At 50.8% G+C, this 19,491-nt stretch overlaps 1 protein-coding gene across 1 annotated transcript in view; it reads left to right on the top strand.

The window, feature by feature from the left end:
• KSR2 (kinase suppressor of ras 2) overlaps positions 1 to 19,491 on the top strand; it is a 272,026-nt gene that overhangs the window by 224,666 nt on the left and 27,869 nt on the right. The window contains exons 11-14 of the mRNA XM_015567589.1: positions 873 to 914; positions 1,432 to 1,504; positions 4,378 to 4,426; positions 4,870 to 5,237. Coding sequence (XP_015423075.1) covers positions 873 to 914; positions 1,432 to 1,504; positions 4,378 to 4,426; positions 4,870 to 5,237 — 532 coding nt within the window. The remainder of the gene's footprint in view (positions 1 to 872; positions 915 to 1,431; positions 1,505 to 4,377; positions 4,427 to 4,869; positions 5,238 to 19,491) is intronic.

Raw genomic sequence — 19,491 nt, 5'->3', positions numbered from 1 at the left:
ATGGAAATTAATTCATACTGTGGTAGGCAGGCTAATGGTCCCCCAAAGATGACCACGTTCTAGTCGCGGGGTCTGTGATGATGTTACCTTACATGGCAGAAGGTACTTTCCAGCTGTGACTTTGTTAAGGGTCTTGAAGTGGAAAGATTATCCTGGATTTTCTGGGGCCTCTAAATGTCATCCCAAGGATCCTCAGGTGAGGGAGGCAAGAAGGTCAGAGACGGTGGAAGGCGGTGTCAGACGGAGCCGAGATTGGGCTGTGAGCCAAGCAGTGCAGGCAGCCCACGGGCCGGAGGAGGCAAGGAACTGCAGAAGGAACCAGGCCTGGCAACTCCTTGATTTTAGCCCTTAGGACTTATTTCAGACTTAGCCTCCAAAGGCCTGTAAGACAATAAGTTCATTTTGTGCTAAGCCACAAAGTTTGTGGTGATTTGTTACAGCAGCAATAAGAGGACTAATACAATGCTCAATGCCGAGAACTTGGAAAACACAGGAAACTCCTCGTTGTTGTTTGTTAAGTCACTGCAGTCACGCTACCCAAAGGGGAAAATTTAACATTTTAGATTGTGGTTCCACAGACTTCTCTCTGTGTGCGTTCTTACGCATTTGCCAAAAATGGGGTTGTGCTCCGAATGACTCTCTGACTTGGGGTGCTCTGTATTCAGGGAGCTTTTAATGAGAGGGTTGGCTTGGATGTTTAGTGCTCTGGTCTTTACACGTCTCAGTCCCTTGGAATTCGGGGTGTCTGCAGGAGTCTGGAAACCCTCAAGGGCGGGCAGAGAACCCACACCGTGGCTGTGGGAGCCCCATCGGGTACCCGAAGGGCCTGCTCTACGGCAGCACTCACTCTGGTGATTTTGTTCTCTTGCTAGCGTCCCACTACTACCAATACAAGCAGCAGTTCATCTTCCCAGGTGAGTCCCTGTGAGCTCAGCCCCTTCTGAGTGGGATGGATGGAGGTGAATGTCGGAGCGGACAAGCTCAGTGGGGTGGTAGTGGGATCACCTGGCCCCAGGACAGTGGCTAGACGTGGAAGTGGAAAAGGAAAGTGTGGGGAGTCCCAAGGGCGCAATGGCACCAAGGAGGTCGTCTGGGAAGGTGGTCCACAGTAGAAGGACGGGCAAGAGCAGGGGAGGTCCAGAGCACATGGAAGGGGAGAGGTGGTCAAACCATGTGACCTCATCGTTCCAAAGGGAAGCAGGAGTGGGGAGGATTTGGAGATGACCAGAGCCTTGGGGATTCTGGCAGCCCCCTAGGTAACGGCAGGGAATTTCGGTCAAGATGCCATCTGGACCACTGCTGCATCTAAGCAGGTGGTCCAGGAAGGGGAGGGGACCCACGAGCTGGTGAGCAGCTACTAGCTTCCAGAAGTCAGGTGTTGGGGGGTGTGACTCCACGTCCGGGTCCTGACTATCTGATCTCTGCTGTCAGATGTGGTGCCAGTGCTGGAGACGCCGACCCGGGCACCCCAGGTCGTCCTGCATCCAGTGACCTCGAATCCCATGTAAGTGGCACAGAGGCTTCTGCCTCCCCCCGGCCTGCAGTCCACTCAGGACTCCTCTGCCTTCCTCTTCCTGGAATTGACGTGCTGGGAGGAGTTCCTTCACATCTATTAAAACAGCAGTTAACTTGCCTTAGGAATGGAGACATAGCAGGGAAGGGGGGATGGGGGAGAGATATGGGATGAGTCAAACAAAGAGAGGGAGAGTGTGGCAGCCCAGGCAGAGAGAGGCCCCCACAAGTCAGCTCTGCCCTGTGTTCCTGGCCCTGCCGGTCACGTGTGATTGCTAGGGTCTGGACTTCTTTCCCCCCACCCTCCTAGGATCAGAAAGACAACGTGCAGGCCAGAGCCAGCGCTCAATGGAAGGGCCGTTCTTCTATGTCCTTGTCCCCCCTTTCAAAAGTATAATTTAGGTGTATACCAGGGATCAGCAAATTATAGCCTGTGGTGGACGAATCCAATGTGCCGCATGTTTTTATAAATAAAGTTTTATTGGAACACGGCCACACCCATTTGTTGACAACACACTGTCTGGTGACTTTCAGACTCCAGCCGCCGAGTGGAGCCATTGCGACAGAGACTGTATAGCCCGCAACGTCTAAAATACTTACCATCTGGTCCTTTATAGAACAAGTTCGCTGACCTCAGGCTTACACCATTGTACAAACAACTAATATGTACAGAATACATCGTACAGAATAACTAATATGATTGACTATTCTGTAAAAACATTAGATATTTGCTCTTTCTATTCATAGTTGATCTCTATGTGATCCATGATATACACAGTCTCTATCCTACTTTTTCATCCGAGAATGCTATAACGTCGCATTTTTTTATATCATTCCAGACTCTTCGCACATGTTGCTTTTAATGGCTGTAGAATGTTGTATCAATGTGGGATAATTTCCTTACCCGTTTCCTGATTGCAGGACCTTTCATCTCCCCACACCTCACTGTCATACACAGTACCGCAAGGCACATCTCTGTGTGGGCATCTTTAGCCTCAGGGTGGTCAGTGGCTTGGGCAGCTGAAGTGACATCGTCTTCCGTAGCTTCTTCGATGATGACCAAAGTCTGGGACTTGTTAGGCACCTAGTTTCGATTTGACTGGTTTCTCAACTCACATTTTTGCCTACTCGGTTTATCTCCTGTCTCTGCTAGCTGCTCCATTTTTTCTGGCCCGTGTTACAGACTTTGTTAAATACCCAAGTGGTACATCTCTGAACTCAAAGGAGCAGCAGTTTGCCAGGGGATATTGTGCTGACATGTAGCCCCGGATCATTTCTCTGCTGTGCACAAACCAATTCCACAGCTTGTGCAAGACGGGCTCCAGGTTATGAACCAACAGCCAAGGAGCGCCAGCGAGAAAACAGTTAATCAGTGCCTGTGGTCTGCTTAAATGTGCAGGCACCGATTAAGGTGGAGGGATGCGAGCTACCTCCTCACAGAGGGGAAATGATTTTACAGCCCGGCTGCTGCAGCCTCACCTGGATGGAACAGAGAAAGGCCCGAGTCGTAGGGTATGAGGAGGGATCCCAGCGGCACTGTCCCACCTGAGCCTCCCCCAGGGCGTCGGGCTCCCACCATGTTAGCTATCATTGTGCAGTGTCACTCCGCCTCCCATCGGAATAACTATAAGTATTTGGTTAATATGATGGCAAATGCCACTTTGTGACCCCCTTCTTTCTCCTGCTAGTTGTTACGTCTTTCAGACTCCCTCTCGCCGGGAGCCCCTCCAGTGAGCAGATGGACTCTGTCGGCAGGGTCAGCAGCTTCCTGGGGTCTGAGGGTCAGGATAGGGGAGGCCCCCAGATGAGGAGGTGGGAAGGGGAATCTGCTGAGCTGGGAAATAGGAAGGGGCATGGTATCCATTGATTCTTTCCTCCCACCTGTTGAAGCTCACCCTATAAACACGTACACATCTCTACTCTAAATCACCCCCAGAAACCCCATTTAACACACACTGTGCCTATATCCCATCCCCTCCCATCCCGTGTACTCCAGCATCCCCTCTTACCCTCAGTACGTACCCAGTGACACCAGACTCACAGGCCCGGGACAACTGCACAGAGCACATCCCATAATACCCACACAATACCTTCAATATATATACTTAGTACACACACACACACACACCCCTACACCTGCGTCCTCCAGTCCAATACAGTCTTGCTTCGTCCTCTTCATTCTCATTCCACACATCTCGATTCACTGTGATCTGCAAGGTCCAACTAAACACGATGGACTCCTAAATCCATCCAGGATCCTCTCTCCTGGGAATTTCCATCTCACTCCATTTATTCAATTCCTACCTGACTTTGGGCCCTTGTTTAGCCTTTCTGTACAATATCAGCATACTCACTGTAGTTCCTTCAGTGGTTCTTTCTTAAAGTCAGGACCCAGGCCAGTTTCAACTCTTTTCCTTCTAAGGGCTTAGCACTGTTCCTGGCACATAACTGTAATTGAATGAATGAATGAACGAACACATGAACACGAGGATCCTTTCAGAAGATACCAAATCCCAGTGAAGCTTGGAGCCCTGATTAATTCTCTCTAGGGAACACCTAGGGCTCCGAGGACTCTTCCACCCACGGCATTTAGAGCAGTGTATAGGAAGCTGCTAGATTAGTGGAAACCAATGCAGTCATGAAAAATTAGCCCTGAGCAGCCCGGAAAAAGTATTGAAAACAAAGTCCTCATTGTGCGGCTTTTTACGGCGAGGTTATGGGCTATTTCTGACAGCAGCACTGAAGTGAATTCGAGATGAAGGCTTGTGGTGAGGACTTCTCACTTTGGGTCTCATACCAGGATAAGGTCATTACAGGGGCCCACCTTTGCACCCGAGGGTCACATTTATTTTTCTTTCTTTAAAGCTTGGAAGGAAATCCATTACTTCAAATTGAAGTGGAGCCGACCTCAGAGGTGAGAACTGGGGATGGTGAAGCCAGCTTTCCAGGGCTTCCTGGAACTCGGCAAAGCTGAGTGATGTCCTTGCTGATGCAGAGGGCTTGGGGCAGGTCGGGGTGCGGGGTCCTGAGTGATGGCTGTTCTAACTCTGGGACAACTACCAAGTGGTGATCCCTCCCGGCACCAGCCTAATGGGCCATTATATGGTGTGCATCATGGAACAGCTACTCGTGCAGAAGTTGGCAAGCCATTTGTATTCTTGGTTGAAAACACAGCTCAGGGCCGGATAAATACCCAGGGGGGTTGTGCCCCACTGAATACACGGAGGGTGGGGGGTGGTCTCAGGGTGTTAAGAATGCAGAGAGCCAGGTCCAGGCCTGCACCCGCGCAGAGCAGACCCAGCAGGACACCATGCCCCAGGCAGTGCGGGGACAGCTCTCTCTCCCCCTCGACCACAGAACGAAGAGGGCCATGACGAGGCCGAGGAGTCGGAGGACGACTTCGAGGAGATGAACCTGTCCCTCCTCTCGGCCCGGAGTTTCCCGCGCAAGGCCAGCCAGACCAGCATCTTCCTGCAGGAGTGGGACATCCCCTTCGAGCAGCTGGAGATCGGCGAGCTCATCGGGAAGGGCCGCTTCGGGCAGGTGTACCACGGCCGCTGGCACGGTGAGGTGGCCATCCGGCTCATCGACATCGAGAGGGACAACGAGGAGCAGCTGAAGGCCTTCAAGCGGGAGGTGATGGCCTACAGGCAGACGCGGCACGAGAACGTGGTGCTGTTCATGGGCGCCTGCATGAGCCCGCCCCACCTGGCCATCATCACCAGGTCAGTCCCACCCGGGCTCCCCGCCCGTGGGCTTAGTCCCAAAGCTCTGCCTCCGGGAGAGTTAAGAAATGGGGATTCGGGTTTACTCTGCCATTCACAGGGTGTGTGGTTGAAGGTTTGCCCTTCCAGAAAGCACTCTGAATGCTAAAATCCCTCGGCAGAGCACTGCGCGGGGCGTCAGGAAATCGGATCTAGATCCCCGTGCTTCAAGGATTTGTAAAGCCACATCTCTGAGACTCACTTTTTCCATCTGGGAATTAACTGGATCAGACTAAATTGGGGTCTGGAGACTTTTTCCAGTAGTAAATATTTTCAGCTTTGCAGCCATACAGTTGCTATAGGAACTTCTCAGCCACTGTAGTGTGAGGGCAGCCACAGACACGACACAAATGGATATGTACATGGTTGTGTACCGATAAAACTTTATTTGCAGAACCAGGCAATGGGCTGGAGGTGGCCCACGAACCTAGTTTGCTAAGCCTTGGAGTAAGATTCCGATGCCTGTTACTCTGGCTTTCCTCAAAGCATCAAAGCGTGTATGCGGGCCTTCACATTGTGGTTTGAAATGTCCAGGATCCGCAGTCTGTCCTGACACAGAAGGGTCATCAGTAGAGAACTGACATTAGGAAAATGTCAGGGGATAGGAACTTCCTTGCATTTGCTCTTTCTAACCTGGCCCAGTGACATGGACATTGAAAGAAAAAATAGCTTCAGTTTTAGTTGAACGGCGTGGAACAATCCTTCAGTGTGTTTTTAAACTGGCAGAGGGTAGGAGATGAGGACTGACCACAGCAGCGGTGTTCTGGGGCAGCCTGTGATGCCAGAGGTGGATTAGGAGCCCCGTCTCCCAGACTCAGCTCCAGCAGTCATATCCCGAATACACAAGCCTCACATCTCGGCAGGTCCGGAGCGGGAGCTATGGGCTCAGGGAAGACCTGGTGTGTCTTTGATTTGTTCCCTTGTGATTAAAGCCTCCTTGAGTCCATTTGTAAGACCTGGGTGATTGGTAGAAGGAGTGTGATTGTCTGTCACCATTGATGATGCAGATGGTGGGTTGACTGGAACCCATGTGTCAAATGGTAAGTGTTTGTTTGCAAAGGATTGGGGATTTGGGTGTAGTCCTTCAACTCTCCTTAAACGGGGCGAAAGCGGTGGTTGTCCATTCTGCACAGGACAGCCGTGGCTCTCAAATAGTCAGCCCAGATAATATTCAGGAGCTGAGGGGTTCTGACTAGGTGAGTGTATCAGTAAGCTTTTGCTGAGTGACAAACTACCCCCATACTTCATAGTTTCTCTCTAATCTGTGGATAGTTCTGCACTGAGCCAGGCTCAGTAGCTGGGCTCTTGGATGTGTCTGTGGTCAGCTGACAGGTCAGATGGGGACTGGTCGATATTGGATGCCCTTTGGGTTAGCAGACTGTCCACTGGGGTGCTTCGGTTCTCCTCCACGTGGCCTCTCAACCCCAACAGGGCAGCTCGTGCTCCGAGGGCTCCAAGAACAGCAAGAGGTCAAGCCCCAATGGACAAGTGCCTTTCACATGTCTGTCTGTGTCCCATTGGCTAATGTCCACTGGCCAAAGCAAGTCACGTGGTTAACCTCTGCTTAAGGCATGGGAAACAGACTCCGCCTCTGGATGGGAGAATTTATAGTGTCACATTGCAAGGGCATGGATGCAGAGAACGGGATGGTCTGTGGCCATTTTACCACCTGCCAACACAAGGCCCTCAGCCCCGTTCCTCCCAGCACGTGTCTTCCTCACGAGCAGGCAGGCAGCAGCTTCTCCTTGGGCACACGGGTCTGGTTGGAAGGTGGTCTGTTCCCCAGCACTGCCCTTCTTCCCACCACTCCCCCCAGTCTGCTCCCGAGCTTTCTCTTACCTTCTGGCTTTCTAATCCCTGTTTTTACTTTCCCAAACTAGAAATTTGAAATCCACTGTCTTCTCTTTTGCCTGGCCTTTCTAACGACCTCCTGCCTCCACCCTCCGACTTTTCCAGGGTTATCAGTGGAACCCAAGCCTCTCGCACCCCTTTGCCAAGGGCTGGCTAATTGGAAATAGGCGGCTCGGTTAGCAGCCATGCTTGAAAAATAAGTGGTCCTTATGAAAATGTGTCTCCATCCTACAAGCCAGCTGTGTTTGCGGCCTCTTCTGAGCCCCCTCCCGAGCATCATAACTGCCTGCAAATTTCACAGATAGCACAGCCTCTTCCTGGCACCGTGATAAAGGCGCTGCAGCTTCGGGACAAATAATTGGTCTCTGAAGTGTTTTGGTATTTTGTGTGAAGAAGCCAGATGAGCCCCCAAAGAAGTGGCATTTATCCCATATTACTGGGTGATTATATATTTATCTTGGGGGGGCCTCTCTGCACCCCTCTTCCCTATTTAGCACCGTCCACTTGTTGGCCATCCAGGTTTCTTAACATTCAGTTCAAAAGCAAATATTTGAGTAATTTGATTAATCGCCTGCATTCGCACAGTTGGCTGGCAGAGGTCGGTGGTTGGATGATAGCCAACCAACTGGAACCATTTTTGGACTCTGGATTTATTTTACAGGGAACACAAGACCAGATAATTACCTGGCAGATCCTGGATAAATTCACAATGGCGTGTTCTAGCCAATTACTTAGTAATTATCATCGACGTTAACAAGTATTTCTAAGATTAGCTTCCTTGTAATGCAATGTGTAGGGCTCTTGGGAATGAGTAATCACCAACTAGTTACCCAACTGCTATATCCCCAAATGCAATTAGCAGGATTGCTAAATCGTTCCACGATTGGGTCATTATGAGATAGCAAAGCTATCGACAGTCTGCACAATAACTCATTTGGAAACCTCCAAATGTTTCTGAAAGCCTGTAAAAACAGAGTTGAATGAAAGCATCTCTCATCCTTCCACCTTGCTGCGGGCCTCAGTTTCCCCATCTCTAAAAAGAGCAGGTAGAAGTGGATGTTTGCTGTGGGGTCCTTCCAACTCTAACAGAATTCTCTGGATCCCTGAGACTGGGCTGTGTTTGAGAAGCAGCCGGTACTGCTGCCCACAGTATGGTCCACCCGATCTCCTGTGTCAGAGCCGGCAGAGGGAGGTGGTCGTTAACATGCGGATTCCTGGGTGCCACTCAGTTTCCTAGGGCTGTGGTAACCAATTAGCATAAACCTGGCGGCTTGAAATGACACACGTTTATTCTCTTACGGTTCTGGGGAAGGACCAGAAAGAAGACTGTGGTAGCAGAACCTGAGGGCAAAGGGTAGGAGATGAGGGTAAAGAAATGGCAGGAGCCAGTTTTGTGGGGGAGGGACTCTCAAGTCTGGTGCAGGTTGGGGACTTTTAAAATAATATGCCTACAGCAGTCTCTCAACCTCAGCTGCGGCACTCTGACATTTGGGGCCAGATCATTCATTTTTAGGGACCTGTCCTGGGCATTGTAGGATGCTTAGCAGCAGCCTGCGCCCCCCTTCCCACTGGATACCAGTAGTACCGAGTCACTAGTTGTGATAACAGAAAGTGTCTTCAGATATTGCCAAATGTCCCCTGGTGCAAAGTCACCCCACTCTAAGAACATTGCCCTAGAGCAGCCGTGGGCAAACTACAGGCCGCGGGCTGGATCCGGCCCGTTTGAAATGAATAAAACTAAAAAAAAAAAAAAAAAAGACCGTACCCTTTTATGTAATGATGTTTACTTTGAATTTATATTAGTTCACACAAACACTCCATCCATGCTTTTGTTCCGGCCCTGCGGTCTAGTTTAAGAACCCATTGCGGCCCTCGAGTCAAAAAGTTTGCCCACCCCTGGGCTAGAGTCTAATTTCATTATCTGCATGGGGCTCAGACCTCAGTACCAAACCCCCTCCATGTGACTTTATCCTCTGAGACCTCCTGTTGTAGGGCCTCGGTGCCTGGGGAGAGGTCTGGGCTTGATGCTGAGGGCAGCAGGCAGCCATTGGAGGGTTGTTGCAGGGGCAGACCTGGTGCTTTTGAGGGCAAACATCTAAAGAAAGGGTGCAGGCCCAGGGGGCATTTTAAAAAATTCCTACCCGCGTTGCTATTACCCAAGTTACCCCAGAAAGTCCCTGTGCCGCTTCCAGCCAATTCATACGCCCCCATTCCCTCTGTTCTGAATTACAGAACGCCAGTTATTCTTGCCTGTTCTTGAACTTTATGTAAATGGAATCCTGCTGCGATTTCTTTTGTGTCTGGCTTTGTGTTACTCATCGTGCTGTTGAGATTCACCCGGCGTTGCGTGCATCAGTAGTCAGTTCTGTGGCCACATAGCAGTCCGCGGTGTGAATCCACTGCAGTTTGTCCACCCTCCGTGAATGGGCCTTCGAAGGGTTTCTCACTGGTTGACCTTCAGTCCGACTTAAGTTTCTCTAACAGCTTGAAATACAGCTTCGACTTACTTTCTACTTTTTAGCCTCTTTCCTCATTTTCTACTTCAAATGTCCTTCCTTCCTTCCTTCCTTCCTTCCTTCCTTCCTTCCTTCCTTCCTTCCTTCCTTCCATCCATCCATCTTCATCTGAGGTTAGAAAGAGGGAAAGGGAGGGAAGTGGGGGGAGAGAGAGAAACATTGATGTGAGGGAGACATATTGATTGGTTGCTTCCCCCATGTGCCCAACCAGGGCTGGGGATGGAACCTGCAACCAAGATACATGCCCTTGACTAGGAATCGAACCTGAGACCTTTCAGTCTGCTGGCCAATGCTCTAGCCTCTGAGCAACCCTGCTAGGGAAAATTTCTACCCTTTCTGACATGCGGACCCTTCTAGTCACCAATTCCCTTTCCTAAGGTTAAACATCATTTAACCTTTCCTATGGGGACACACTTCTGTTTTTATCCAAAACAGCTCCAATTACAGGTTTCCAGGAGTCCGCATATTCTCACTCCCATGCGTCTATCCCTAGAAAACAGATGATAAAAGTCAGTGAGATTCTGTTTTTTAAAATTTTTTAGGGTGTGGGGAGGGAGAAGCTGCCTCCTTCTTCCCAGAAAGGTTTATCACCACGTCCTGATGCCTTCCGTCCTTAGCTTCTGCTCTGGCCCTCACTCAGGAAAGGAAGTCACGGAGAGCTGCGGGCTCAGGAGAGACTATGGCTCCCTCAGAAGTCCCTTTACTTGAAGCTGAGCAGGCACAGCTGATCCTCATCGCTGAAACCATTTCCCTGGTTGAGGGGCATTTGTTTCATTCACCCTTAATATGCATTTACCAATGCAGAGCTCCTCCAAATGAACCTAAAAAACAACAGATTCTACCAGCCTTCAGCACGTGCTTGGCTTCACAGGCCAGGCACAGGGATGGTCTCGTTTTATCACTGTGCCCACTTTACAGGTGGGAAAACCTGAGGTCAGAGAGTAAAAGGAGCCCCTGCTTAGGTCGTAGAGCAAATAACTGGCAGAACCTGGACTTGAGCAAATGGACATGTGAATATGCATCGAGTACGTGCCTTCTTTGTCATGGCGACCCAGCTCCACCCACGAGCAATAGCTTATTGCGGGATTTTCCTACCTGTGACCAGATCAGAATTACCTGGGCACTTGGTAACAAGAGAAGACCGGGCCCATCTCCTGCGCACAAGCCAAGGACTTCCCCGTGTTCTGGGAAGAAATTTAAAAATGTTTCATTTGGCGAATGTCACCAGCCCCTTTGCCGGTGCCTGAGTGTGAATGCAATTTCCCGGTTACGCGGGGTTGACTTTGTTGCCCCCATGCATGTGACACCCGCCCCCCGACCTGTCTCCCAAGGACCCGGTAGTGATGAAGTCCCATTGGGCCTCCTTTGCACAGCATTTAAATCTGGTAAGTACCAGGAGCTCTTGAATAGATTCTGTATTTCCAACTCCACATCAGTCCTATTTTTCAGGCTTTCAAATAGAATAGCTCTGAGCTGCTCTATTTACAGACAAATGGAGGCCCCGCCTTCGGCTAAGACAGTAACTGGTTGCCCCATTGAGACCTCAACTCGCTTTTTCTGTAACGCTGTACTTCTGGGCTTTGTGATTATTTCTCCTTCAGGCCAGTTTGATTGTCCTAAATATAACGTACAAGAGTTGGGGGGTCCGAGCGCATGAAAACTGCGTCCCTCGTCATCTAGTAGAATCGGCTTCCTTTTATGTTCAAAGAGCTGAGTTGCTTTCTCTTTATAAAGCGCAGCTGAAAGGTTTTTTGTCTGTGGCTGCCTTTAATTGTGCCGGAATGTAAAGCGTCCGGGACTTTTGTGAAGGAAGCGCTATAAATGGGCTGCATCATTTTCATTATTATTATTAGCATCATCTCATGTACATTGCCTATGCCTGTTGGTGAATGGTCACGTGACTGGCAGAGGACTCGCACGGGTGAGGAAGACTTTGCCACTGGCCACCCCTTTCCTCCACTCTCAGAGACTCCGAATTAGCATGTGGGACATCTGTTACCACTTAAAAAAAATAACTGAACCACACAAGTGATAACTCATTTGTTACTGAAAACGCAGATCAGCAAAAAGGAGAAAGTGAAATTCACCCGTAATGTTTCCAGCCAGAGAGAATCACATTCATATATTGGTGTGTATCCTTCCAGGAAGTTTTCTTAATATACAGCAGGTCCTCAGATAACATCGCTTCATTCTAGGTTGTTTCATTAAAGCGTTGATGAGGTGCCCTAGGAACTCAACTCTTGTCTATGTCAGTTAACCTATAGGAAAAGTGGTTTTGTCGTTACCTTAAAGTTGCAGAACCTGTGGACAGCATTAAGTGGGGGCATAGTGTATGTGCAAACTCACAGTTTGTATGCGTCAGGTTGATGGTAGCTGCTGTAATAAATAAGCCTAAAAACGTTAAGTGGCCTAACCCAATAGAAGCCCATTTCTGGCTCACATAATAGTCCAGGATGGGTGTTTCTGGATTGTATGTGGCTTTTCTTCATGCGTGGAGGGATCCAAGACCACGCCCATATTTTGGCGTCATCTGAGGGGCTCCAGTTCTCTGCTTCTAGGGGGAAGGGCATGGAAAGACGTGCGGGAGGTTTCTATGAACCATCATTCCATGCCTGTCTTCTGGGCTGGCATGGTACCTTGACCACACTGACCACAAGGGAGGCTGAGAAATCGCTCACTGTGTTCCTGGGAGGAAAACAATGCGGGTTTTGGTGAAGAGCCCGCAGCTCTGTGACATACAAACATTGAGGGATAGATCTTCTGTGCTGCTGAGGACAGACTCATCCAGCAGCCCCATTCTGTGACTCGCTACTTCACTGAACACTGTAGGTATGAACACTCCCTTTTTAAAAATGTGTGTCCTTTGCACATTTCTTCACTCCTGTTTGCCTCAGTTTCCTCATCTGTAAATGGGTAACATTGCTCTCTCTTGCAAGGTAGTGATAAGAATTGAAGAGCTTATATAGAAAGGCTATAGCTTAATACCTCCTGTAACTGGAGGCACTCAGTACTTTGTATCTCCTCGCTGCTGGAGTAATAGTGATAATATTCTAACAATAATGATCATGGTAGCAGCAATTAGAAGCAGTATATTTCCTCTCGGGTGCCTTTGGCACTACAGATAGAATTTATTAGAATATCGGATGATAGAGGGGCTGGCTGTGGTTTGACTGCTCTGATTTATGTCCCAGTGCCTGGCTTGTCTCTTGGCCAAATTACTTAACCTCTTTAAACTTCAAGTCACCCAGGAGGAGGTGTTGAGTAAGGAGCTGGATATGCTGGTCTCCAGCTCAGATGGAAGGTTGGGGCTGGAAATAGCCCTCGCATGAGTCATTGGCAGAGAAGTGGCGACTGGAGCTGTGGGCTTCAGTGGAAGCTGGGGTTTAACCAGGGAAGACGGAGGGGTCACCCGAGGACCCAGGACGGAGCCTAGAGCACCAGCACTGAGGGCCCTGGTGGGGAAGGGTCACCCCACACAGGGGCCTGAGAAGAAGCAGGCGGTAGAGGCTACCGAAGAGAGGGACTGAGGAAGCAAACCCCCAGGGGCTCCTGCTGCCCCAACCCCTCCTCTCCCCTCCCCTCCCCGTGTTTATTTTCATTGGGGCACCTCTCACCAGAGGCGACAGTTCTTTTGTTCCTCGATTTGTTTGTTTGCTTCTTGTCTCTCGTCCCTCCTTCCCCTCCCCCACTCAGAACATAAGCCTCAGGAAAGCCTGACCTCAGCTAGGACCTCAGCTATGGACTCACCTCTACATCCCAGTCCCTCAAATACTAGGCTGAATACATGAATAGTGGTTGAAACATAAATACCCGTTTCCAAAAATACATCCACACGCATTATCCCACCCCGCGCCTCTAGGCAAGCGTAGCAGCCCACAGTGAATGGTGCTGGTTACCTAGACTCCCTGGCACCCAGTGAAACGTAGTACAAGCCCGGTGGAGGGTGGCTGGCTGGGATGTGGGAGAGTGAACGGTGATGAAAACAAAAGCAGTGTCTGTTATAAGATGTAAATGGTAACAGTGATAGCAATAACGAGGCTGTGTGGTTTGGGGGTATTTGCCCCAATGTTCATCGTGTGTGTGGCCTTGGTGTGATGGCCTCCACCCCGATGGAGCTCACAGAGAGACCAGTCACTGGGTGATTGGCAAACACAGTCATAATCTCTGCGATAGGATCATAGGGGCTGTCGGGACCAGAACCCGCTCCTTATTCAAATTGGCCAGATGGGCATGACGGTGTTGGCATCCTTAATAAAAGCAACGGCATCTGCAAAGGGCTGGAGGTGGGGGGATCAGGACTTGGAGCTGTGGGGCAGTCGAGAGCTGGTACAGAGGACCCACACAGGGACAGCGAGAGCTGAGAAGCTGGACCCCGTGCGGACGTGCTAAGGCAGTGGTTCTCAACCTTCCTAATGCTGCGACCCTGTAATACAGGCCCTCATGTGTGGTCACCCAACCATAAAATTATTTTTGTTTCTACTTCCTAACTGTAATGTTGCTACTGTTATGAATCGTAATGTAAATATCTGATATGCAGGATGTATTTTCATTGTTACACATTGAACATAATTAAAGCATAGTGATTAATCACAAAAACAATATGTAATTATATGTGTTTTCTGATGGTCTTAGAAAACACAAAGTGGTCACGACCCACAGGTTGAGAACCGCTGTGCTAAGGGATCCAAACTTTTCTCCTGGAGGCAGTGGGGGAGCTGCCGTCGATTTCACCGGAGGAGGGACCCAGTCTGGTTTGCACGTTAGAAAGCCCACATTGGGGCGACCCCTTTTCTCAGGAGAGCTTGCAGTGAGCGGGGTGCTGCTGTATGTCCCTCCTTCAGGAATGGCCTGGGCGGTTGGAGTTGGTCCTAATGGGACATCATTGGGAGCCCCGCAGGTCCGAACACCCAGCTTCTAAGAGACATTTGGCATCTCACCCAAGTGGGGAGAGGCAGCGAGCTGGCCGTGCATTGGAAGGGAAGACATTTCCAACAGCTTTCGCTGTTTAGCCAGCGGCCCTGTCCTGCTAGAAGGCCAGTGTGGGCCACACCAGGTCCCTCACAGTCCTAGCACCGGAGAGAAGGCCAGTGTGGGCCACACCAGGTCCCTCACGGTCCCAGCACCGGAGAGCCGGCTGCCTCAGTGTCACTGGCCGGTAGGCATACAGAGACGCCCGATACGGTGACTCCCCGATACGGTGACTCGTGGAGAGAGGCCACGGTGTCGCTGAAGCCGGTCCCTGCAAGCCGAGTAGCCCGTGTGGAAATCCTGGGGCTACTTATGTTGAATTGTAGCAGCCTCTGAAGTGCCAGTCAGCTCTGTGTCTGGACAAGGAAACCAAACGACAAAGCACACGCCAAAGGGTCCGGGTTTGAACCCAAGACCCATCCAGACCAAAGTCCGAATTTCCAACAGCTTTCGCTGTTTAGCCAGCGGCCCTGTCCTGCTAGAAGGCCAGTGTGGGCCACACCAGGTCCCTCACAGTCCTAGCACCGGAGAGCCGGCTGCCTCAGCGTCGCTGGCCGGTGGGCACACAGAGACGCCGATACGGTGACTCGTGGAGAGAGGCCACGGTGTCGCTGAAGCCGGTCCCTGCAAGCCGAGTAGCCCGTATGGAAATCCTGGGGCTCCTCATGTTGAATTGTAGCAGCCTCTGAAGTGGGTGCCAGTCAGCTCCGTGTCTGGACAAGGAAACCGAACGACAAAGCACACGCCAAAGGGTCCGGGTTTGAACCCAAGACCCATCCAGACCAAAGTCCGAACCAAACCATCCTCTTCTTCTCTTTCCCGTTCGAGCTCGGCGTGTCAGCATTTTGAAAAACCCTAACTTAACTCTGGTGCCGTGTCACATATAGAAATTTTTTGATATTTGCAACCATAGTAAAACAAAGACTTATATTTTTGATATTTATTTTATGTATTTAAATGCCATCTAACAAGGAAAAATCAACCAAAAAAATGAGTTCGCGTGTCACCTCTGACACACGTGCCATAGGTTTGCCATCACTGACCTAAGTCATCGCCTTGTTATGCCTTCGAACCCTCCACGGCTGGTCCCCTCCCCTCGGGAGGACACAGGCTGGCCTACCTCCCAGTCAGTCTCATTGTCCGAACCCCAAACGTGCTTGTTGAGTTGGCAGCAGGTGCCAGTTGAACCCCAGGCATTTGACCCTTTCCCTTGCTGTCCTCGGACTCCAGGGTCCGAGAGTGGGCGGGAGGGAGGGGGAGAGCGTGGGATCAGCGTGTTTTCGCTGCTGTAGGAACTTGCTAGCTTTGGGGTTCGGGGTGATGCAGTCCCAGCCTGATTCCCGCTGCCTGGGCACTGCTCAACTTCTGCGGGTCCCAGCTGATGGTGTTTAAGGTAATGAAGCCCATACATCACATAATAAATAGATATTGACTCTTTGTCATAGAGTCTATCAGGATTGATTGGCCACTGGGAATACTGCTTTCTTCGATCAATGGGGAGCGGGGGCGATTAATAAATCTTGATAATGACTGGCAACAAGAAAATCAATAGGTGCGTTGCTGTGTACATTGGGAGCATATATCTTTGAATGTGAAATAAGAGTTTGTTTTGGAAGCAGAGGGGAGCAAGAGAGGCAGGAAAGACGGACAGAGACTATCACTCTCCTTCCACCCACCCTGTAGGTGCTCATCGGTTTTTAATGAGCTGCAGAAATCCAGGGAGAGGTTTGCTTTAAAAAGAGCCTGTATTTAGTGTTTGCCTGTTCTGTTCTCTGGAGGTCTGAGTGCCCAGAAATCCCCTCTGCCCATGGGTTGCGTTGTTTGGCCTTCCGGGAGAAGGAAAGAGAGGAGGGGAGGTCTGGATAGGATGGTGGGTGGAGGAGGGGAGGTCTGGATAGGATGGTGGGTGGAGGAGGGGAGGGCAGCACAGGGGAGGCCTGGCTGCTGAGGTGCTGGCCACCTTCACTGAGAAAGAGATTGGAAACTGCATCAGAGTCAGGAAGTAAAACTGAGTTGGTTGGCATTTTGAGTGTGAGGGGTGCCACCGAGTCTTTCAAGGGGCTGTGTTAAGTAGGCATTTAGATACATCCTAGTTCAGAGACGGGGTCTAGAACCGGGAGCCATCTGTGTTATGAGCTCCTAGGAGCCATAGGCATGCAGCTGCCTGGGCAGTGCTGCTCCAGCCTGCCCATCCTCAGATCGCGGAGGGCTGTGCACACAGTGCCGAGTCCCACCCCCACCCCAGAGTCTCTGATTCCCTGGCTCCTGGCTGGGGGCCTGAGAAGCTGCATTCTCCACACATTCCCCGGTGATGCTGCTGCAGGTGTGGGAAGCCCACGAAGAGAACCAGTGGCCCAGGAGCAAAAAATCAACGTGAGAAGAGGACAGAGTGCTCCTGCAGGGAAGGCTGATGAGAAGGGGCCCGAGAGGCGGTTGTCATGGAAGCCCGGGCAGGCAGTGTTGCAGCAAAGGGGCTTCAGAAGCTGGTGCAGAAAGGACAGACGAGACGCAAGTGGAAGAGGGTCCCTCGGAGCTGGCAGCCCTCACAGTCAGCCGGCCTGTGGTTTGCACCTGTTTGCAGGGTCCCTCCTTACCTGCCCAGTGACGTTGGACAGCCCCACCTGTGCTCCCAGGGGCTACCTGAGCATTTCCAGGTTCGGGCTAAGGTCCGGATGGGACTGGAACTATCCACCCTTCCAACCAGAAGGACGATGCTAGTGACAGTCATCGGAGGGGTCTGAGGCACCGCTGGAAGCTCCATTCCCAGGAACAGTTCCCAGCAGGAAGCGCTGAAACTCATCAGAATGGCGGCGTGGAGTCGCCGAGGCTGGCAGTGAATCTCCTCCCGGGAGATGCTCTCTCTGGGCGCTGCGCAGTATTGTTTTCAGAACCAGTGATGGATGTTCATTCATCACTGTCCTGTAACAATAAGGAAGGGCAGTTGGTTGCTTGGTTCATCATTTCTGATAGGAAAGAGGGCTTTGTTACGGAATGGCACTCTGGATATTGGTTAAGGGAACATATCTGCTGAGCGTTTACTTCGCGCTGAGTTCTGTGCTAAGGGCTTTATAGATTTTGCTTCATTGAATTGCTGTCCCCGTTTATAGAGGAGCCTGGGACTTAGGGAGATGAGGTGGCTCATCAAAGACATACAGCTGGTGTGAGCTGCACTGTGTCATCTTAGAGTTGGGACTGCAACTGAGGGGACCCGCAATGAGCCCCCCTTCCTAAGGCTCAGGCCCTGCACTGGTCTCTGCGGCCATGACTGTCCTCATCCCGTGAATGACAGGAGCAGCAGGGCCCCCGCTCCCCAGCCCTCTTGTCATCTCACTTTGGCAGGAACAAGCCTTGTGGTTGATACGCTGCTCTTGCTTTTCATCAAAAGATTCCTCTCTGAGTCCTCTTCAAAAGAGGATTCAGAGGATTCGCGTTCCTCCAGGTGCTCAAAAGACCCGAAGGAGTGCCAAGTGGGGAGTCGATCAGAGATCTTCAAAGGCAAGGAAGGCTCAGAACCACTGCAGACTTTCCCAGCTGAGGCCCGTCCCTGGAGGCAGTCGTTAGCACAGTCCTTCGGGACTGTGAGGCGCAGAAAAGGATTCCCAGCAGGCTTGCTTGGCGGAGTTTGTAGACCATCAGGGACTGTCTGAGCGTCTCAGTCACCTGCATTGATCCTCTCCAAGCAAGAAGGGCTGCCTTTGACAGCTTCTCAAGACTCGTTTCAGCCCAGTGTGTCATTATTCTCTCCTGCTAATCAGCACGCAGGAACTCTGCTCTCTCTGGCCTCTCCTTCCTGCCTGCTTTCAGTCTTGATGCTGGCACATCCCTGGGGCTTATTTTATCACCAGCTACAGAGTCAGAGATGAAAAACGGGCTCTGTTTACACAGCTTCCAGAGGGATGGGCCTCCACCCAGCGCTGAATACAGCAGGGAAAAGCAGGGAGGGAGGGAGGAGCCAAGAGTTCAATTTCTTCTGCTGTGTGGTCTTAGACAAGCCTTCAACCTGTCTAGCTTGCAGTTTTCTTGTTTGTGAAATGATTATAACATACTTGATCTTTAGCTGGCTCGTTTACCTCCTTGCCTGGGGTTGGGTGACCTAAGCCAAACCTTTAGGAGTAGGTGATCACTCATCCTGCCACCCAGCCATACATTCATCCATCCCTCCAACTTCTCATCATTTCATTCACCCATCTCCCTTCACAGACTCATATACCCACCCAGCTCTCTACCCACCCATTCTTCTCCACTACCAATCCTCCACGCATCCTTCCATCCCAGTGGTTCTCAACTTTGGCTGCACAATAGAATCACCTGGGAATCTTTTTTAAATCCTGATTTCTGGGCCTCATTCTCTGGAAATTCTGTTTCTTTGTTATGGGGTGGGGCCACAATATTAATAACAAAGAAACAGAATTTCCAGAGGATGAGGCCCAGAAATCAGGATTTTAAAAAGATTCCCAGGTGATTCTAATGTGCAGCCAAGGTTGAGAACCACTGTTCTATCCATTCATCTGTCCACTCTCCCATCCACTCCTCTGTTCTTCCCATCATCCATCTATTCAACATCTCCTACTCAGCACTCCTCCATCCATTCATCAGTTCATCCTCCAGTCCTTCAGTCCATCCCTTCACCTACCCATCCACCCACTCATGAGTATCTGGCCATTTAGCTGTTCCAGGAATGGTAGCTGAGAGCCTGCTCTCTCTCAGGTACTGCCAGTTGCTGGGAATGAGTACTTTGGGCTTCTCTTCCGGGACATAGTGGAGGCAGACAGCGGGTCATAATTAAAGCCGACTCCTCGAAGCAAGGCAAGACCGGAGGGTCGAGTGGTCGGCATCGTCTGGTATCACTGGTGAGAGCCCACAGCTACAGAAGCAGCCTC

The sequence above is a fragment of the Myotis davidii genome, unplaced genomic scaffold, assembly GCF_000327345.1.
Source record: "Myotis davidii unplaced genomic scaffold, ASM32734v1 scaffold1330, whole genome shotgun sequence".
In the NCBI taxonomy this organism is placed as follows: Eukaryota; Metazoa; Chordata; class Mammalia; order Chiroptera; family Vespertilionidae; genus Myotis; species Myotis davidii.
This window is presented reverse-complemented; position numbering and strand designations above follow the sequence as displayed.